An 18651-nucleotide genomic window follows, 5' to 3' on the forward strand; every position below is an offset into this window, starting at 1 on the left:
GTGTAAACCATACTTTTTGAAATAATCAATTATCTTATATTAAGCGTTATGCATGGAAAAAAGAAAGAAAAGAAAGCCCATTTCGTGCCTATTTGCTCTCGAGTCAGTGTTGCACCACTTTCTGGTCCTGCTCGATAGTGGAGCACGCTGACTAATGACACTATCGAGCAGAGCAAAATAGTGGAGCACAATGACTAAATACAACACTATCACGCTCTGCTCGATTGTGTTGACTAGTCAGTCAGTGCTGCTCCACTATTTTGCTCTGCTCGATAGTGTCATTAGTCAGTGTGCTCCACTATCTCGCTTCGCTCGATAGTGTAGTTAGTCAGTGCTTTTCCATAATGTCACATTAAAGAACAAACGCTTTCTCAAGCATGGAAAGCATTTTCAATAAAGAGCGAAAAAAAAAAAGGAAAAAATGCTTATCAGAGAAATAAAAAATCGAGTTTGTAATTATCAGATGCCTTCTTGGTAAACAGGACATTCCACAAACCTCTAACCAGAGTCAAAAAAAAAGGTATAAGAAGGTATGTCAGACTACAAGAATCAATCTGCTACAGCTGATAAGGGTTGCGAACTGCTAGTAGTGGCTGATGGTGGGGAAGAAGAAGAAGCAGAAGAAGAAAAACAAAAAGTGCTAAGCGGCGGGTCGATACAAGAAATGTCAAGATTAAAGGACTATGAAATTATACATAAGTTAGGTCAAGGTACTTTCGGTGTGGTGCAGAAAGCGAGATCAAAGGAAACAGGAGAACTTGTTGCTATCAAACAGTTACTAAACCATCTGGCGAAAGAAGGGTTCCCTATAACGGCCATGAGAGAAATAACCATTTTGAAGCAACTACATCATCGCAACGTGATGAATATCAAAGAAATGATTTTTGAAGAGGCCCATGTGGCAAACCCATCGGACTTGGTATCGCAACGAGGATCTTTCTACACGGTGTCGCCTTACATATCCAGTGACTTGGTGGGCATTTTGGAGAATCCCAATATAGATTTGAAGTTGGACGAAATAAAATGTATTATGAAACAGTTACTCCAAGGTACACAATATATACACGAACAAAACTATTTGCATAGAGATATAAAAGCGGCAAATATATTAGTCGACAGTAATGGAGTTTTGAAAATTGCAGACTTTGGTTTGGCTCGAGTATACCATGGAGACGTACCACGACTAGGAATGGGGCCTGGAGGTGGCGAGAAAGCTTATACAGCGCTTGTGGTTACCAGATGGTACAGACCCCCAGAAATCTTACTTGGTGAAAGGAAGTATACAACCTCGGTTGACCTCTGGGGTATTGGATGCGTGTTTGCCGAATTGTTCACGGGCAAGCCGATTTTGGTGGGGAAAACGGACGCACATCAAGCACAGCTTATTTTCGAATTGGTGGGACTGCCCAAATCTTGGCCAGAAGCGGCAAAGCTACCGAATAAGAACGATTTCAACATTGGTTTGAATTGCAATCGAACCTTGGAAACGAGATTTGAAAAAATAATGCCCCCATCAGCTATTAGATTATTGAGCGGGCTTTTGACATTAGATCCGTTTAAAAGATTCAACGCGTTGGATGCGCTTGACCACGATTTTTTCAAAACTGAACCGTTACCATTGAGTCCAGAGCAAATGCCGCAGTTTGGAGAGTGTCATGAAATTGATAAGGAAAAGTTTTCAGCATTGCGAAACACAGCACGACAAACAACAAAAAGTGATCATTACGCTACACAAGGCATCACTGATGACCCGCGCCAAAAAAAGCGCTATGAGAAAAAGGTTATCAAGAACGAGGCGGGTGTTGCTAGTAATGAGCATTATGGGAACTTTCTGATTACACACGGACGAGACTCACCACGAGGATACAATGACCCCAATAACCAACACCGGTACGTTGCGAAGGAGCCTGTATCTCAAAATGGTTACAATTTCAGAACAAAGCATAATTATCGAGATGAGGGTGCTTCATATTACGATAATGAATATCACGAGGAAAAGGAATACGAGGGAGATTACGAGAAAGGCCATGAGTACCAGTCCGGAAGACTGAGGTATTCGAAATCATCTCTGTATGATTATGTTCCCAGGAATCAGCAGTCACTTGCACTGCGGCGGGGTCAGGGTACACATTCTAGATCGCTAGGATCCTCTTTTTATGATAAGCAGATGCGGTACACAAACCGGGAATCGACTCGAGATGAAAATTCACATGCACGATCAAGGAACCCTAATAATTACCAACCAGAAAGGGAATATATTTCAAGATCGAGAATGGATTTTCCTTCATTTTCAGGTAGAAATCGTTTTGAACAGCAAACAAGTAAATTTCCTCAAGATCCACCAGTAAGATCTGCTGTGGGAAAAGGAAAGATATTGTACAAGAGCGCTAACTTTGACACTGTAAGAAATAGACCAGAACCGCTGGTTGTTGATAGTGCTCTGCTGGGAAACCGACATGATGGCTATGAGTGGACAAACAAAAGAGGTCCATCCACTCGTATAGGTGTGACACCGCATGATGCTGTAAAATCTAAGGAGACTGACTTGGAAATCAAGGCGAATGATTTGCAGAGCAACAAGGATATAGAATATGGTTCGGAAGCAAAAGAAGGCTCTTTTGAAAAAACTGATACAAAGAACTCCTTTTTTGAACAAACTGAGGAACTTCGGCTGATGAATGCTAAGTCTGTAGACAAGAGCCCTCATTCACATCAAAAATCAGGAACAAGTGAAAATCAAAATAGATCTGAAGGGAAGTCAAGGGTAAGTACATTGACTAAGGATCAAAAACACTTTTCTGAAGCAGACACAAAAGCAAAGTTGAATGATTCTGAAGAAGTATTATCGGTAGCAAAAGGAAGCAGCAGGAAATATTCGTCCTCCATTGTTACCAGAAACAAAGCATCAGATGTTACCGGACTGTTCCTACCAAAAAGCGGGTCAGCACCATCGATCGATGAAGCATCAAAAAATGTGAAATCAGAAAATTCACCAAGCGTGGCCAAAACTACTTCATTGAACCCACTTACAAAGTCAACAACCGGTACTTCAGTAAGTTCGAAACTATATAATAACAAACTAGCGACACATACTCCTGATGGTATGCTGCACAAACCAGCAAGAACGGAAGGAGTTGTTGAAAATGATATAAACAAAAAGAGGTCCCGCCCAATCGGAGAAGAGCCATCTTCATGTTTTCTACAACAAGCAAAGAAAAAGCTAAAAGCAAGTGCTACTGTATATGTGAACAAAGAAACAGTTAAATATATTCTGGAGCAAGGCAGTGATCTAAGCGAGTCCGAGGAATCAGCTGAAAATAAAAAGAACACTCATCTTTTAGATGGATTTTTGAGAAAAGAGGAGCTTATGAGGGATCCAAATTTTAGAAAATTTCAGAATGAGGTTTTGAATTTCAATAAACTGGTGGATCACTGAAATGTTTCAAATGTGTAAATATATAACCCCAGTGTCTTTTTTGTTTTTTTTTCCTTCTTCTTAATAAAACCTTTATTTTTCTTTCTTTTCTGGAAAAGAAAATGAATTCCGATTATTAGGAAAAAAAAATCTAAGCCTTGTTAAAAGTATATTTCTAAACGGCCTTAAGAAAAAAAACCTATCTCGTTTTCTTATTGTCTTCTTTTTTTTTTTTTAATATTTTTCCCTTGTCTTTCACTGATCTTTTAGATAACTTTTTATTATGTTACTTTATTTTTTTTTTATCTATTCGATCAGATCCGTAAGCTTTGGCAACAACCACCTCAAAAAATGTCAACGCTTGAGGATTACTTTTCCATCAAGACATTTCTCATAGTGTTTAGGGAGTCCCTAGAGACGGCTATTATTATATCTGTTTTGTTATCGTTTTTGCATCAAACTTTCAAATCAACTGAAGAAGGCGCAAATGAGGTACCAGCTGATACTTCAAATCACTTGTATGAAGCAATAACCAACGAGCCAGTTAGTTCTTCAAATGAAATCAAAAAGGATGATGAGCTTTACAGGAATTTGCAGATGCAAATTTGGATAGGAGGACTGTTGGGACTTTTAGTTTGCATGTTGGTAGGATGTGTGATACTTGGTATATTTTACATTGTAGGAAAAGACTTGTGGACTATTGCTGAACATTATTGGGAAGGGACTTTTTCCATTTTGGCAAGTATAATTATATCTGTAATGGGAATAAAAATCTTACGAGTCAGCAAAATGCAAAAGAAATGGAAGTTCAAATTGGGACAAGCACTAAAACAGTCAAAGCATTTTGGTGGTACTCAAGATCAGCTGAATCACGGGGAACTGACGACATCCTGGATGGATAAAATAAAAGCATTGCTCGAGAAGTATAATATGTTGATTTTACCATTCGTAACCACTCTAAGAGAAGGACTTGAGGCTATTGTATTTATTGGTGGGATTGGAATTAATGAAGAAACCTCAATGTGGGCAATTGCAAACTCTGCGATTCTGGCAATAATAATGGGCTTTCTTGTTGGTTTTGTTTTGTACCGCTCTGGAAATACGTTATCATTGCAATGGTTCTTGGTCATATCCACTTGCTTTTTGTATTTGGTTGCTGCTGGACTATTCTCCAAGGGAGTATGGAATTTCGAACTACAGCAGTTTATCAACCAATGTGGAGGATTAGATGTTAGTGAGACTGGGCACGGACCAGGTTCATATGATATTGCCAAAAGCGTGTGGCATGTAAACTGCTGCAATGGAGAGCTTCAAGAAGATGGCGCACTTTGGATGATATTGGCCGCCGTCTTTGGCTGGACCAATTCTGCAACGTATGGAAGTGTCATTGGCTACAATGTATACTGGATAATTGTAATCATCACTTATACCTCATTATTATTTGAGGAGAAAAACGGATATTTACCAATTGTGCCCATATCGTGGCAATTGCAACGTATCACTAAACGACTGAATTTGTATAAGCCTTTGGACAGAAGCGAAGTGGTTGAGGGAAATGATGAACTTCAACGCCAAAGTTTAGAGTCTGTCGATTCGGGCACTCCATTACAACGGTCGTTTTAATTGAATAATCCATTAAACTTTGAGATTTGAATAGCTTAGCGCAAATATGTCAAAAAAAAAAATTAATCACACTGTGTTTTTTTCTTTCTGACCAACAACATCCAAGTTTTGGTTCTTGATGAGTGTTTGATTTTTGGGTTGGAAAAATTATTTGTATCCTACACTTTTTTATAGCAATGGTTGATAATCTCTATAAATCGTTTCAGCATGTTATTTCTACTAGTTTTTACAATAAAGAATTGGTAGAAATAAAGCGTGTGTGCTGTGTACATCTCCAATTTATCCCTACTAAACAAATAACCTTGTTTTTAATATTGCGAAATATTTGCTCTTTCCTACCGAGCCAAATGTGTAATAATAATAATTGAAGGTTTTTTATCGGCTGCTTCAAAGCTTTACAGTCCAATATTTTTTTTTTTTTTCTTTGAGCACCTTTTGAGAGGGACCCAATTGGCTTTGACAGAGTACGTTGTGACAAAGAATAATTTGTAACAAGTATTTGCTACAAAAGCGGCTTTCACCACCTGTTCTTCCCTCCCCCCCTCCTCCCTTTCCTTATTTCTCTCAATTTCCTCTAGAAAAAATTGGTTGTGCCTGGTATATTTTAAAGTAATCTAAATCTGGGATCGACAATTGGTCAAAAAAGTCTGCGCCTATTACCATAAAAAAAAAAAAGAGACGAGAGAACAATGCTATACAAAATACGTTCTAGACATTGTGATGTACTACCATTAAATGCATATTTTTTGTTGAAGATGTAGATTAATCTGATATGATCAAATAGTCATTTAGGTCAAGTCGCCTTGCTTAAATTTAGCTAAGTTTCCTGAATTAGTTTAAGTTTAATCACTTTTACATTTTTTAGCGCAGTATGGCGTTTTTCTTAATTAGAAGCTATGCATCGCATATTCTTTCATGTTTAATAACACAAAAGTCACATACGCCTTTTTTTTTCCACTCCCGTTCCGTTCCTCTCCTGTTCCCCTCCTGTTCCTCTCCTGTTCCCCTCCTGTTCCCCAACCGTTCCTCTGCGTCCCCTGTGTCCCTCTTCCCCTAACAACATACTTTTTCCCCGTGCGACTCCACTCATATCTCACTTGTGAGAATACCACTTGTACCTTTCGTTACATTTTTACCCACATTCTGTTTTCTTTTCCCTTTATTCTTCTCATACTGAAAAGAAATTTATTAAGCAATTTTTTTTTTGTCAACTCCGAAAGCTTAATTAATACTCAGAAAAAATATCAAGTGAAATTGGCACAAACTTTTTATTTGAGGTTTGGTTGCGAAAAGTAGTAGTTTACAAAATGATCTATAACAAACACAGTATACAAGGGGTTTTAGAAGTTTCTTTTTTTTTTCTTGACCATCATTCCCTTCATTTAGTTTCCTTGTCTGTATCTTAATATCATCTCTTGATTGAGCTTTTCTTCTACACTATCCCGCTTGCTGTCAATACTTGAACTCTTTGTTATCCACAAAAAAGTCTGGACTAATCAAAAAGTGTGACAGTGGCCATAGAGAATAAGAAAGCATTGAAAATGAAGGATTATTAGTTGTTTCACATTGTTAAGGTACGAGAGAGCCTTAATGAATAAATTGATGCTATTAATTTGGAGAAAATAACAATACAAAACGCCGGCAAATGCATCGATTGGTTATAACTCCAAATAGCTGCTTGGTTAATGTTGCGTTTTTGTGTGCAGAAGCATCTCAAAAATTTCATCTTCATTACAGATTCTTGTACTCTTTTTGCTGCTCATAACGGAAATTACGCAAAATGCAAAAATATGTTTCAAAAATATTTTGGCTGGCATTTCATTCTTAGCTGCAGTGTTCTTGTAATATATAGTTATCCTAGCTTGATACTACAACGCTACATGCTCAAGGGGCTACACGCATCGATCAAAAAAAAAAATCTTTATCTATTCCATCAGACAATTTCTTGGCTTATGTACATTACTGATTGATTATAATGATTCTTCACCCTTTATTTTGCTTCTGTTGCTAATTGCATTTGTGTTATAATTTCATCCAATGAGAAGTGCCTTGTTATATGGGTACCGGCTCAGTTCCGCATGTAGAACTGTTTTCCCTTTTCACAATGCGTTGAAAGATCTCCCATTTATCATATGTGATACTAATTTAGTCTTCCTAAATCGATTTTTTTTCATAACCAAGGTGGTTGGATTGAATAGTCACCTCTTTAATATAGAACTCATGTATAGTTTTTTTTATCACTTCATTGCCATGCAATACAACTTGGCAGACCAAAATCCAGAAAAATCTGCTCGTTGCACATGACTGCATAAGAACGCTCTTGTAATCATACTCAAGCGCTGTTTTCTTTGCCATTGAAAATTGCTAAATGCCTTTGTGAATGTGCTCAGGTTAACGTTATAAGAGAGAGGTTCATGTAGTAATTAGAAGGAGCATGCAACATGTATTCTCCATATGTATTTATTTTTTCATATGAGCTGTTACAAAAATGACCCAATCAAGGAGTAACAAGGTGCTCTTTATTGCTGTGTTCTGCAACAGCTATTTTTCTGGTTTTTTTTTTTCCATACTCTCCATTCTTTTGCTTGCAAAATATGAGCTGATACCAAGTCACATTCTAACAATATATCAAAGCATCCTTTTCTTTAAATGGTTTACAAAGGAACTTTTTGTTGAGGTTGCTTTCATATGCATGTGAAGAACAATGCTAATCATAAATTGAAAATGAAGAATAGTTAGCTCTGGCGTTTCCTTTCAAAACATAATAGTTATTCTAATGGGAAAAAAAATATTTATAGTTGATCTTTTAGATTACAAAAGTTTCATTTTGTGAAACTGTTTTTTGCAAAGTTTGTGTAACCTATAATTCCAATTATAATATTAGCCAGACACTCACATATTGAATTGAATATTTGACTGCAAAAAAACTTTCTTTAATCTGATTTGCTTGAACCATAATAGCGTGATACAAATGAGTTTTCTCTCTCTTTTCATTTACGATCTTTTAAGATATGATCAGCCCTTTAAAGTAAAGATACACCTTCTGTGTATTTTGAATAGTATTTGTTACAATATCTACTTCAACAAACTGAATATCGGTCTGTAACATGGCCCTGATCTACCCGCAAGCGAAACTTAAAAAAAAAAAAAAAAAAGAAAAAGAAAAGAAAAAAAGCACCTCCTCTATGGACTCAATTTCTATTGTTTTTAGTAAAAAATAACAGGATGTACGTTATTCCGGATGGCATTTTCATCCTTAATGAAACCGTCCAGATACCTATATAAATATGAAGGTTCCTACAAACTATTCGGAGGTAATATATGCATTAATCAATTAGCTTTCAACAATAAGGGCCCACTCCAAAGTAGCATTAGAAAAAACAGCATATGTGGTCAAAGTCGCTTTTTCAGTTGCTTTTGTTGGTTCAAATAGTTCCATATGTTGCAGCTTATGGGACCCCTTTTGCATTCAAATTGTCAAAAAGATATTATTCTGGCTGTTCATTGCAAATAAAAAATGAAGTGACAATTTGTCTGCCTCGTAACAGTACATGCACATGCACAAACCCCAACTATTTGGCAACGTTGGCTTCCTGCTTGGAATTCGCTGGAGGTGCAAGTAAAGAAAACATTAAGCCGTTCATAGATAGTTGTAAAGAAAATAATATTACGCTTCCAAGTGATTGGTTTGCAAATGCTATCCTTTATTATAATGAGAATGCCAGGTCAGCATCTACTATACCTAATTTCAACCAATCCAAAAAGATTGATTACCCCTTTGTTTTGAACAAAAGCATGACCCCACTTTACCAGGAATCATATAGAAGGTTTTTTGGTAACTACGATCATTCTTTATACTATGGAGCAGGTTTGCTAGGATTTTGGTTAGCTGTTATGGTTTTAGGGGGTATTGCTAACTGGAGTAAGATACTTTTCCCAAGCTTCACTAAAAAATTGACCAGTCCGGTAGTCAATTGTTGGAGAAAACATGTTACAATGCCTGCCACATTTGGTAAGAAGAAAATGCAAGACCAGACGTTCTTGAGATATTTTGGGTTCTTGATACCTTCGAGATTCGAATCTTTAGTGATTGCCTTGTTCTATGGAGCTACCATACTATGCAATGCACACAACATGGAAGCAATTGAAGGTGACCCAGTTTTCTATTTCAGCAAATATAAAGCAGAACTAAGATATGTGGCAGATAGAACTGGAATAACTGCAACCATGTTTATGCCATTGATATTTTTATTTGCCGGAAGAAACAACTTCTTGCAATGGTTGACTCGCTGGAATTACAGCACGTTTCTCGCATACCATAGACATACTTCTAGGGTCATGTTCATTTTAATAGTCATCCATGCGGCTTTGTTCTCCTATTTGGCGGGAGAGTATTATAGTTCATCAGTCATGAAACCATATTTTTACTGGGGAATCATTGCAACTATTGCTGGGGGTCTCATCATGATTCAAGCAATGTTGTTTCTCAGAAGAAGATGGTACGAGATCTTTTTACTCTTGCACATCGCATTGGCTGTGCTCTGGGTAGTCGGTGCTTGGTACCATCTTGTTGAAATGGGATATATACAAATGGTATACCCGGCAGTTGCAGTTTGGGCAATAGATAGAGTTGTTCGGGTTGCACGTTTGGTCAGCTTTGGGTTTCCCAATGCTGATGTGACATTGTTGTCGGACGAGACATTGAAGGTTGTTATTCCAAAACCAAGCTACTGGCGCTCGATACCAGGAGGTCATGCATTCATACATTTCTTGAAACCAACATACTTCTGGCAGTCTCACCCATTTACATTTACTGACGCTGTTGATAAGAAGGATTGCATTGTATTATTCTGCAAAGTCAAGGGAGGTATCACTCACAGTTTATACCAGTTGTTGGTGACTGCACCTGGAAGAACATGCAAGATCAGGGTTGGTGTCGAGGGACCATATGGTGAAGCGACTCCTGCCAGATACGCAGACACCGCTGTGTTTATTGCAGGTGGAAATGGTATTCCTGGTATCTACTCTGAGATAATGGACATTGACAAAAGAAGCACACAAAAAGAAAGGAGATCATTGAAGTTGATCTGGGTTGTCAGAGAATGGAGGTCGTTGTACTGGTTTTATGAGGAGTTAATGAGCCTAAAAAACACCAGTATCGAAACAACAATATACGTAACTCAACCATCGTGCCATGACTATGTTGAAAACTTTGCATACAAGCTTACCGCAATGGACGAGATATCAGAAAAAAGTGCCGACTGTTGTGAGAAACAAAGCTCGATAAAGGAAGTGACAAAACTTGAAGAAAGCTCATGCGAAGAGAAATCTAATAAACATTCAATTATTGAATCTACCAAAAGAGAACTATCACATATTAGTTTCAAAGAAGGAAGACCTGACATTGCTGAAATTGTTCCACAAGAGATTTGTGAATCCAATGGTTCTGTTGCATTCGTAACCTGTGGTCACTCTGTCATGGTTGATCAAATACGTTACTATTGTTCTGAAAATGTAGACAACAAAGAAAGAAAAAGAGTTGATTTTTACGAACAAGTTCAAGTGTGGGCTTGATTAGAAGAAACTTATTGCTTTTCCTTGAAGGGAAGAGTTCTTATTTATTATTGTAAGTTTCATTTATAGTTGTAAAGCGTTACTTTGTGTAAGCTGAAAAGAATAGCTTTTTGTTTTTTTTTAAAAATTTTTCTCTAAACCATAAATAAAATAGATGAAAAAGTTTTTTAGCATCATCAAAAGTCTTTGTAAAGACTGTTATCCTCTAGAAAAATAACTAAAAAGGCTTTACTGAAAATAGGGGTGGGGAGGTGGGGGGTGGGGGAGGCAAAGAAAGGCAGTGGAGCACTTGTCATTTAGTTTTCTTCTTGGTAGAAAAGGTTGACGAATATCATATGTATTGTATGTACTGTTTTCATAGCCGTAAATATAGCGACACCTCCCCATAACCTTTAAAAATATACAATGCAAGGAAAAAATTATTCTCAGAGTTACAAGATTCAAAATTATTAGTTTTCAGATCTTTGCTTTATCCCCCAACCTACAATGAAGTTCTCACCTCTAGTCAGAAACGATCTTCAAGATTGAAACTACTGTAAAAAAAAGAGTTGATTTCTACAAACAAGCTCAAACGTGGGCCTGAGTTGTGTGTAATTGTGGGCGAAAGGCTTTGATTGACTTTAAGAAATTATTTGCTTTCCAAATATTGAGAGTTCTACTTTAATCAGTTTAGTTGTATGTTTTGGTATCATTATCATTTTATTTTTCAATATAGACAAATCTCATCTTTCAAGTGAGAAAAATTCATCTTCCTAATGTGTAGCATAAACAACCACAATATATTACTAGTTATTGTTGATAGGACTCATCAAAAAGTCTTTGACAACAAATGAAACTAATGCAGTATTGAGCCCTACCGCTGTTCTAACTTGTACCATCATAATTTGCTAAGAGTTTGTACAGAAGGTTAACCTTTGGAGGTATTTTTCTGTACTCTACACGACTTTACCCCCTTGCAACATGCATGCATGCATTTTGCAACCTTTGTACATGACTCGCTTTACATACAAAAAATTGGTTGAGTGCATTACACCCTCATTTAAGTTAAGTCGAAGCAACTACTTTATTGGAGTTTTTCTTGATGGGTATAAACTACAAAAAGTATTGAAAAAGCTTGTATCTCAATTCAGTGTGCTTTTATTCAGTCCAAATTGCTTGTTAAAAAGTCTCTCGTTTCCTACTTTTTACTTTCGCAAAGGACTTCATTTTTATAGAGCAAAGAACTTCATTTTTATAGAAGAAATAAAATAACTCTTTTGAGTTGGACCATGGTGAATGTAAACATTGCACTTGAAAAAGCCATCATATCAAGCTTGACACGTTTTAGTGAGGAAAAATAAGTAATGTTTGACAACACTTGAATTTTTATTTTTCTTGTTCTTTTCTTTTTTTATGGGTTATCATTCAATTACCAAACTAGAGGGTGTGTGGGGAATGGGGGAAGTAAAAAAGGAGGGACCTGACCCAAACCAAGAGAGACGTTTTGTGATAGTGATAATGCATTTTGCTTACTATCGTAATATATACACCCACATAAATGTAAAATGTGACTATTATTCTAGATGACGAGTTTGTTGAAACTTTTGGCAATTTCTCATGGTTAAGTGTTCTCCTTTTTTTTTTTTTTTTGTTTTCTTATTATTTCACTTTTTTGGAGAGATTGAATCAAGTGTAGTTTTGATAAGACGAAATCTGGATCTCATTCACCATAAATAATGTTGAAACTTTGCTGTCACTAATGTTTTTCATGATGAAGGGCTCTAGCGAATCAATCAATCAAAAAAAATGAAGCTCATTTCATTGGCGGTTTTCTTTTTGTTTTGGAACATGCTACATGCATCGTTGAGAAACTTGGCGTATCCAAGGTATGAGTATATGAAATTTGCCTATGCTTGTAACTTACTAGTCAATGATAATGCTAGGTACTGTGAAAGCATATCACCTTATAATACAAACCATACATGCCTTTGCAACAATCCGAACTGGCTTGCATCCGTAATGGGTTGTCTTTCATATGGAGAAAAAAACACATCAAAGTATTTGAATGGGTTAATTAGATATTGTATGCTCAATGGTAAAGTTGAATTGTCACCAGAGCAATTAGCAATAGCGTATCAGAATTATCTTTCAAATACCAAAACTGTTACTACTACTGCCAACACCAACACCAATACATCCAAGATAATCGACCACCCCGTGGTCCTAAATTCTCAAGACAGCAAGTTATACAGAGATGCTTATGATAAGTTTCTTGGCAACTATGACGACTCGGTTTATTATGGGTTAGGTATATATGGCTACTTTACAGTTATCTTTATTATATCTTCAATTACTAACTGGACGAGGTATTTAAAACCAAGGACAATCCGAAAATCCACATCTCCTTTTGTTAACTTTATTAGGGCAAAAATTACTGTGCCAGCCTTGATTGGCAAGTGCAAAACCCAAGCAAAATCCCTTGGTCGAGTTGAGTTTCTCATACCATCGAGACTTGAAACACTTGTGCTTTTCGGATTCTTGATCGTTGTTGTTATTATGGTGTTCACAAATACAAACACTATCGAAAACGACCCTGTACTAGGTACTGAGACAGCTGCTCGCTTGAGATACGTTGTTGACCGTTGTGGTATTATGTCAATTATGATGATGCCGTTGGTTTTTCTATTTGCAGGAAGAAACAATATTTTGCAGTGGGTGACTAGATGGCAGTATTCAAGGTTTGTAACTATACATAGATGGACTGCAAGAGTTATGTTTTGTTTGATTATAGTTCATGCATTTGGCTATATTAACTTGATGGGCAAATTCTTCATGCATGAACTAACAAAGGAATATTTGCAAGCGGGGACATTGGCAGCAGTAGCTGGTGGAACAATGCTCATACAAGGATTGCTTTACTTGAGAAGAAGGTTTTATGAACTTTTTCTTTTGTTACATATTGTTTTGGGAATGGTATGGCTTGGGGGGATTTGGATTCATGTGAATGAATTGGGATATGCATCTTTTGTCTACCCAGTTGCAGCTGTGTGGCTTTTGGACAGATTTATTAGATTAGTCCGTTTGTTTCTTTTTGGCTTTCCCTTGGCGGATGTTACTTTGGTCTCAGATGAAACGGTGAAAGTGATTATCCCAAGCCCAAGATATTGGGTAGCAGCAGCACCACCTACCAGTTACGCTTTTATTCATTTTATTCGTCCCGCTTGCTTTTGGCAGTCACATCCATTCACATTTATAGACTCTGTTGTAGAAAATGGATTTATTCACTGTTATTGTCAAGTCAAAGGTGGCATGACTAATGGTTTATATCAATATTTGGCAGACCATCCAGGAAAGTCAGCAAAAATCAGAGTAGGAGTTGAAGGACCTTATGGAATTAGTACACCAGCAAGTCATGCCGATTCATGCATCTTTATATGCGGTGGCACTGGAGCTCCCGGTGTTTTCAATGAGGCGATAAGAATGAGCGATGTTGCTGCCCACAGTATAAAGATGGTTAAATTTATTTGGATTGTGAGAGAGATCAAATCGCTCCAGTGGTTTTTCGAGGAGTTACGGATATTATCAAAAACAAATATCCATGCTACTATTTACATAACGAGACCGCACACCTCTTGCAATGGTAGTGATTGTTCTGGCCCAGTTGAAAAAAAAATTGAAACCAAGCAGTCTGGGGAAATATACAGAGACAACGTTTTTTACTCTACAAAAACTAATAATAGTAATCAACTATCCTCAGAAATAGCCAGAAAGGAATTAAACCATATTAGGTTTATTGAGGGAAGACCAACAATTTCGAAATTAGTAGCTTTTGAAGTTGATCAATGTCTACATTCGGTGGCATTTGTTGCTTGCGGCCATCCCTTGATGGTAGACGATGTGAGAAGTGCAGTTGCTCAAAACGTGAACAATGCTGGCCATAAACGTGTTGACTATTATGAGCAACTTCAAGTATGGTCGTAAGTAAAGTGAAACTGAATACATACAAACATCTTTAACAAACTCTATGATTATTGATAAGTCCTTTATATAGAAGGAGGAAAAAAAAAAATTAAATAATCTATAGGCACTATTTGATATCATTGAACATTTCATCTACCGATGAACCAAGGTAGATTTTCAACGTTTTCCTAGTTGCTGGTAGAATTCGACATTTTACAAGTACTTCCTTACCGTTTTCCTTGCTAATTTTGTCATAAGCTTGAAATCGATGACAACCACCAAATGCAAAATAATAATTTTTGCCTTCTTCTCTTATTTTAAAAACATCAATTGGAGGAAGTTCTCCACCTGTTATATCCTCTATTTTACATGTAGCAGATTCCATGGGCACACCCTTTAGCGTGGATACCATAGCATCTATTTTCTGGTGATCTAGTACTGGTGGAATTGGGCGTCTTATTTCATGAAGTGGTACAAGTTCGTCTTTTAACCCTCTTGTTTGAATCGACATGGTGAATTACTTGTAAACCAATACAGAGAGGTATATTAAGAGATTGGTGCCATTTGAACACATACTTATATATATACATGTGCAAGCAATTTTGCCCTTATCTAACAATAATTGTAAGCAGATCAGCACTTCCAGAATTGCTACCTTATTAGTAAAGAAGAAAACGAGCGTGATAATCACGTGACATGTCTTAAGGGGGACTGAGACTGAAAACAGTGTAAACAAGGAGGAAGATAATGAAGAAGAAAAAGAAGAAGAAGAAGAAGAAGAAGAAGAAGAAGAAGAAGAAGAAGAAAAAGCAAGGGAGTAGAAAGCAAAAGTCTGGTTCTGAAATTAAGCCAGCCTTGCTGATTAATTTCCATAATTCAGGGACATGAGTAATGCAATACTGGATTTATGCCTCAAACACACACACGGGGTTGGACTCCACATCCCGATATTCGGGATTGGTAGCAGATTTTAATAAACTCGATGTGTTTTTTTTTTTTTGGGTTTTTTTTGGGTTTTTTTTTCTCGGGTATATATAACTCCGAAGCAACTACCAAAAAAAGGGTCCTTAATATGATTGTCTTTGCAAGATGACCTATAAATCCGTTAGCAAGTTATGGCCGATATTTGTGATATAGTTTTAATAGAAAGTTACCCGAGTGTAACAAGCTACTAAGTGTTGCTCCACCATCTCGCTCTGCTCGATAGTGATGCACACGGGATTTTATCTTCCTTTTTTTTTTTTTTTCTTCCATTTTTTTTATCTATTTCATCAGACAGATTTGTTGCACACTAAAACTAATTCCCTTACTATAGATCAGTCATATTTACTGCATGCAGTTTTTTCCCCTTCACAGGATATAAGCTCACCCCTTCGTTTATGGAAGAAGCTCTTTGATAAAACTTGAGGGAAAAACTTTTCTTTTTATTTTATTTTTTTTTTTCTTTTGTTGCTTATCTATTTGATCTACAATATCAAATGACAAATATTAAATGCAAAGAAATATTGTGACAAAAACCAACTACTTTAAATACACATTCTACATTAGCTTTTCACTGTTGTCTTTTTATTTTGGAGTAGCTTTCGATGTATGCCCCAGCACTATACGTTGCAATAGGGTTGCTAATTCTACTATTCCCACTTTCAATACAAATCAGATCCAAATCTATACTACATAATCGACTAAAAAAAGCAATCAGTTTATGCTTTCTTGTATCTGCATTGATTGCGATTGCGCCAGAAACTGCTCAGATTGGAGCTCCTTTCCATAAATACGGACAATCCAAAATTGCATTTTATGGATGTAACTATCAAATACAATTAACGAGAGCAAAATTCTGCAATGAAAATAGATCGTTTGAATGGTGTTATTGTAATAATTTTAATGCCTTTTCTACAATTGCTCACTGCTACAAAACAGGTCATGAGAGCCAAGTAGATTCCTTATTGACAATGTGTCAACAATACAATAAAACGATTGGTTTAGACATTTATCGGAAAGCTACTCTTTACTATGACACTCATGCAAGATCAATCGAAAATACTGCAAACACTTCCCTGTTGATAACCTTCCCCGTTAAACTCAACGAAACCGAAACGCATATATTTGAGCGTGCTTATCAGAACTTCTTGGGGAATTTTGATTTGTCGGTGAATTATGGGGCGTATTTGGTACTATATTGGGTTGCTGTCTTTTTTCTTGCAGCTTTAGGTAATTGGTCCAAAATCTTGTTCCCCGGATTACAAAAGAGATTGACAGATCCCTTGACTAACTGGTTTAGAAAAAGGATTTCATTACCTGCAACGGGGAAAAAAAACAAAGCCAATCATCACTCATTCTGCAACTGTTTGGATATGTTGGTTCCTACACGAGCAGAAACCTTAATTATCCTAACATCAGGTGTTCTTTGTGGTTATTTTTTTACAGCAAACATACTGTATGTTGAAGGAGATCCGTTATTCCATACTAAGACGCTAGCATTATTGCGCTACTACGCCGTTCGTGCAAGTATACTTGCAAGTTCCATGATGCCTCTACTTTTACTTTTCGGAGGTAGGAACAATTTTTTACAGTGGTTGACTAGATGGGACTATTCAACATTTATTGCCTTGCATCGGTGGGTGTCGAGACTTGTAGTGGTGTTGATACTCATCCATTCTGCAAACTACTCATTTTACTTGCGGTTGAACAAACTGATAGTACACAGGTATGTTTATTTTGGAGTTGCAGGAACAATTGCGGGAATAATAATAATGGTTCAGGGTCTTTTAGTACTACGGAGGAGATGGTATGAAATTTTTTTACTACTACACATTTTACTCGCCGCCGTCTTCATATTTGGTGCTTGGATTCATGTTGAAAACTTGTATTGTGTATGGTTCTATTGGGTTTCGGCTACAATTTGGGCGTTTGATAGAATCATTAGGATATGCCGACTTTACTCATTCGGGTTTCCATATGGAAAAGTATACTTGATGTGTGATGAAACACTAAAAATAGTAGTTGCAAAACCAAGAGATTGGGAAGCCGTGCCTGGAGGACACGCGTTTATACATTTTTTAAAGCCAAGCTGTTTTTGGCAATCACACCCATTTACATACATTTCTACTGAAAACGAACTTGTAATGTTTATTAAAGTTAAGAAAGGCGTCACTTTGGCTTTGGCAGAATATTTGAAAACACACAAAGATAGATATACACAAATAAGAGTAGCAGTTGAAGGAAGCTATGGAGAGACAACACCAGCAGGCAAATATGATAGTGCTGTATTTATTGCTGGAGGCAGCGGTCTGGCTGGTATATACTCCGAGGCATTAGATTTGACGAAAACGGAGTCTCAACGCAAGGTCAAATTTATATGGATTATAAGGGAGTACAAGTCGCTTTTTTGGTTTTATAAGGAGTTGATAGCATTGAAAGATACCAAGATTGAGAGTACTGTGTATATCACGCGACCTAGCATTCCTATAGAGCGAGAAGATTTTGAGCTGCGAATGGGAGTACTGGAATTTTTGGATGAATGTAACGAGTTGACTCCAGCGGCAAAACAAACACAGAAATACATCAAAAGCAATAGCCAATTTTGTCAAGATGAATTTTTGGATGAATGCAACGAGTTGACTCCATTAATTACAGCGGCAAAACAAACACAGAAATACATCAAAAGCAATAGCCTATTTTGTGATGATTTTTTGGAGAAAATAAAGTCTGAACTACGGCACGTTACATTTATAGAGGGCAAACCTGACATTGAAAAGTTGGTACAAACTAACATTGAAGAGTCAAAAGGCTCTACAAGTTTCGTTACATGTGGACACCCCGCCATGGTTGATGATATTAGAGCATCAGTTGTCAATAATATTGCCAATGATGGAAAAAAGAGAGTCGATTATTTCGAACAATTACAGGTTTGGGCATAGATCGACACTAGCGAGCGAAGCGAGATACACGACACTAGCGAGAGAAGCGAGATACACGACACTAGCGAGCGAAGCGAGCTAGTGGATTAGCATGTAGAAAGGTTTGGAGCGCTTCGCTCCCTAGTGGAGTAGTATGTAGAGAGGTTTGGAGTAGCATGTAGAGAGGTTTGGAGCGCTTCG

At 37.0% G+C, this 18651-nt stretch overlaps 6 protein-coding genes across 6 annotated transcripts; 5 read left to right on the forward strand and 1 right to left on the reverse strand. All coding sequences in view use genetic code 12, as the record gives it.

The window, feature by feature from the left end:
- Positions 1 to 532: 532 nt before the first annotated feature.
- On the forward strand, positions 533 to 3436 carry CRK1 (cyclin-dependent serine/threonine protein kinase; the record flags this gene model as incomplete). The annotated part of the gene is made up of 1 exon (XM_049322469.1): positions 533 to 3436. One exon carries the CDS (start codon positions 533 to 535, stop codon positions 3434 to 3436), a length of 2904 nt encoding a protein of 967 aa, XP_049181493.1.
- Positions 3437 to 3766: 330 nt separating this feature from the next.
- Positions 3767 to 5038, forward strand: FTH1 (Fth1p; the record flags this gene model as incomplete). The annotated part of the gene is made up of 1 exon (XM_049322470.1): positions 3767 to 5038. One exon carries the CDS (start codon positions 3767 to 3769, stop codon positions 5036 to 5038), a length of 1272 nt encoding a protein of 423 aa, XP_049181494.1.
- Positions 5039 to 8425: 3387 nt separating this feature from the next.
- Positions 8426 to 10612, forward strand: KGF56_001357 (ferric reductase family protein; the record flags this gene model as incomplete). The annotated part of the gene is made up of 1 exon (XM_049322471.1): positions 8426 to 10612. The coding sequence occupies one exon, from the start codon at positions 8426 to 8428 to the stop codon at positions 10610 to 10612; it is 2187 nt and encodes a 728-aa protein (XP_049181495.1).
- Positions 10613 to 12439: 1827 nt separating this feature from the next.
- Positions 12440 to 14572, forward strand: KGF56_001358 (ferric reductase family protein; the record flags this gene model as incomplete). Its single annotated transcript, XM_049322472.1, has 1 exon — positions 12440 to 14572. The coding sequence occupies one exon, from the start codon at positions 12440 to 12442 to the stop codon at positions 14570 to 14572; it is 2133 nt and encodes a 710-aa protein (XP_049181496.1).
- A 106-nt stretch (positions 14573 to 14678) lies between these two features.
- On the reverse strand, positions 14679 to 15062 carry KGF56_001359 (sulfiredoxin; the record flags this gene model as incomplete). Its single annotated transcript, XM_049322473.1, has 1 exon — positions 14679 to 15062. One exon carries the CDS (start codon positions 15060 to 15062, stop codon positions 14679 to 14681), a length of 384 nt encoding a protein of 127 aa, XP_049181497.1.
- Positions 15063 to 16137: 1075 nt separating this feature from the next.
- Positions 16138 to 18471, forward strand: KGF56_001360 (ferric reductase family protein; the record flags this gene model as incomplete). Its single annotated transcript, XM_049322475.1, has 2 exons — positions 16138 to 17258; positions 17622 to 18471. 2 exons carry the CDS (start codon positions 16138 to 16140, stop codon positions 18469 to 18471), a joined length of 1971 nt encoding a protein of 656 aa, XP_049181498.1.
- Positions 18472 to 18651: the final 180 nt, after the last annotated feature.

The sequence above is a fragment of the Candida oxycetoniae genome (genome assembly GCF_023343755.2).
Source record: "Candida oxycetoniae strain CBS 10844 chromosome Unknown scaffold2, whole genome shotgun sequence".
Classification (NCBI taxonomy): Eukaryota; Fungi; Ascomycota; class Pichiomycetes; order Serinales; family Debaryomycetaceae; genus Lodderomyces; species Lodderomyces oxycetoniae.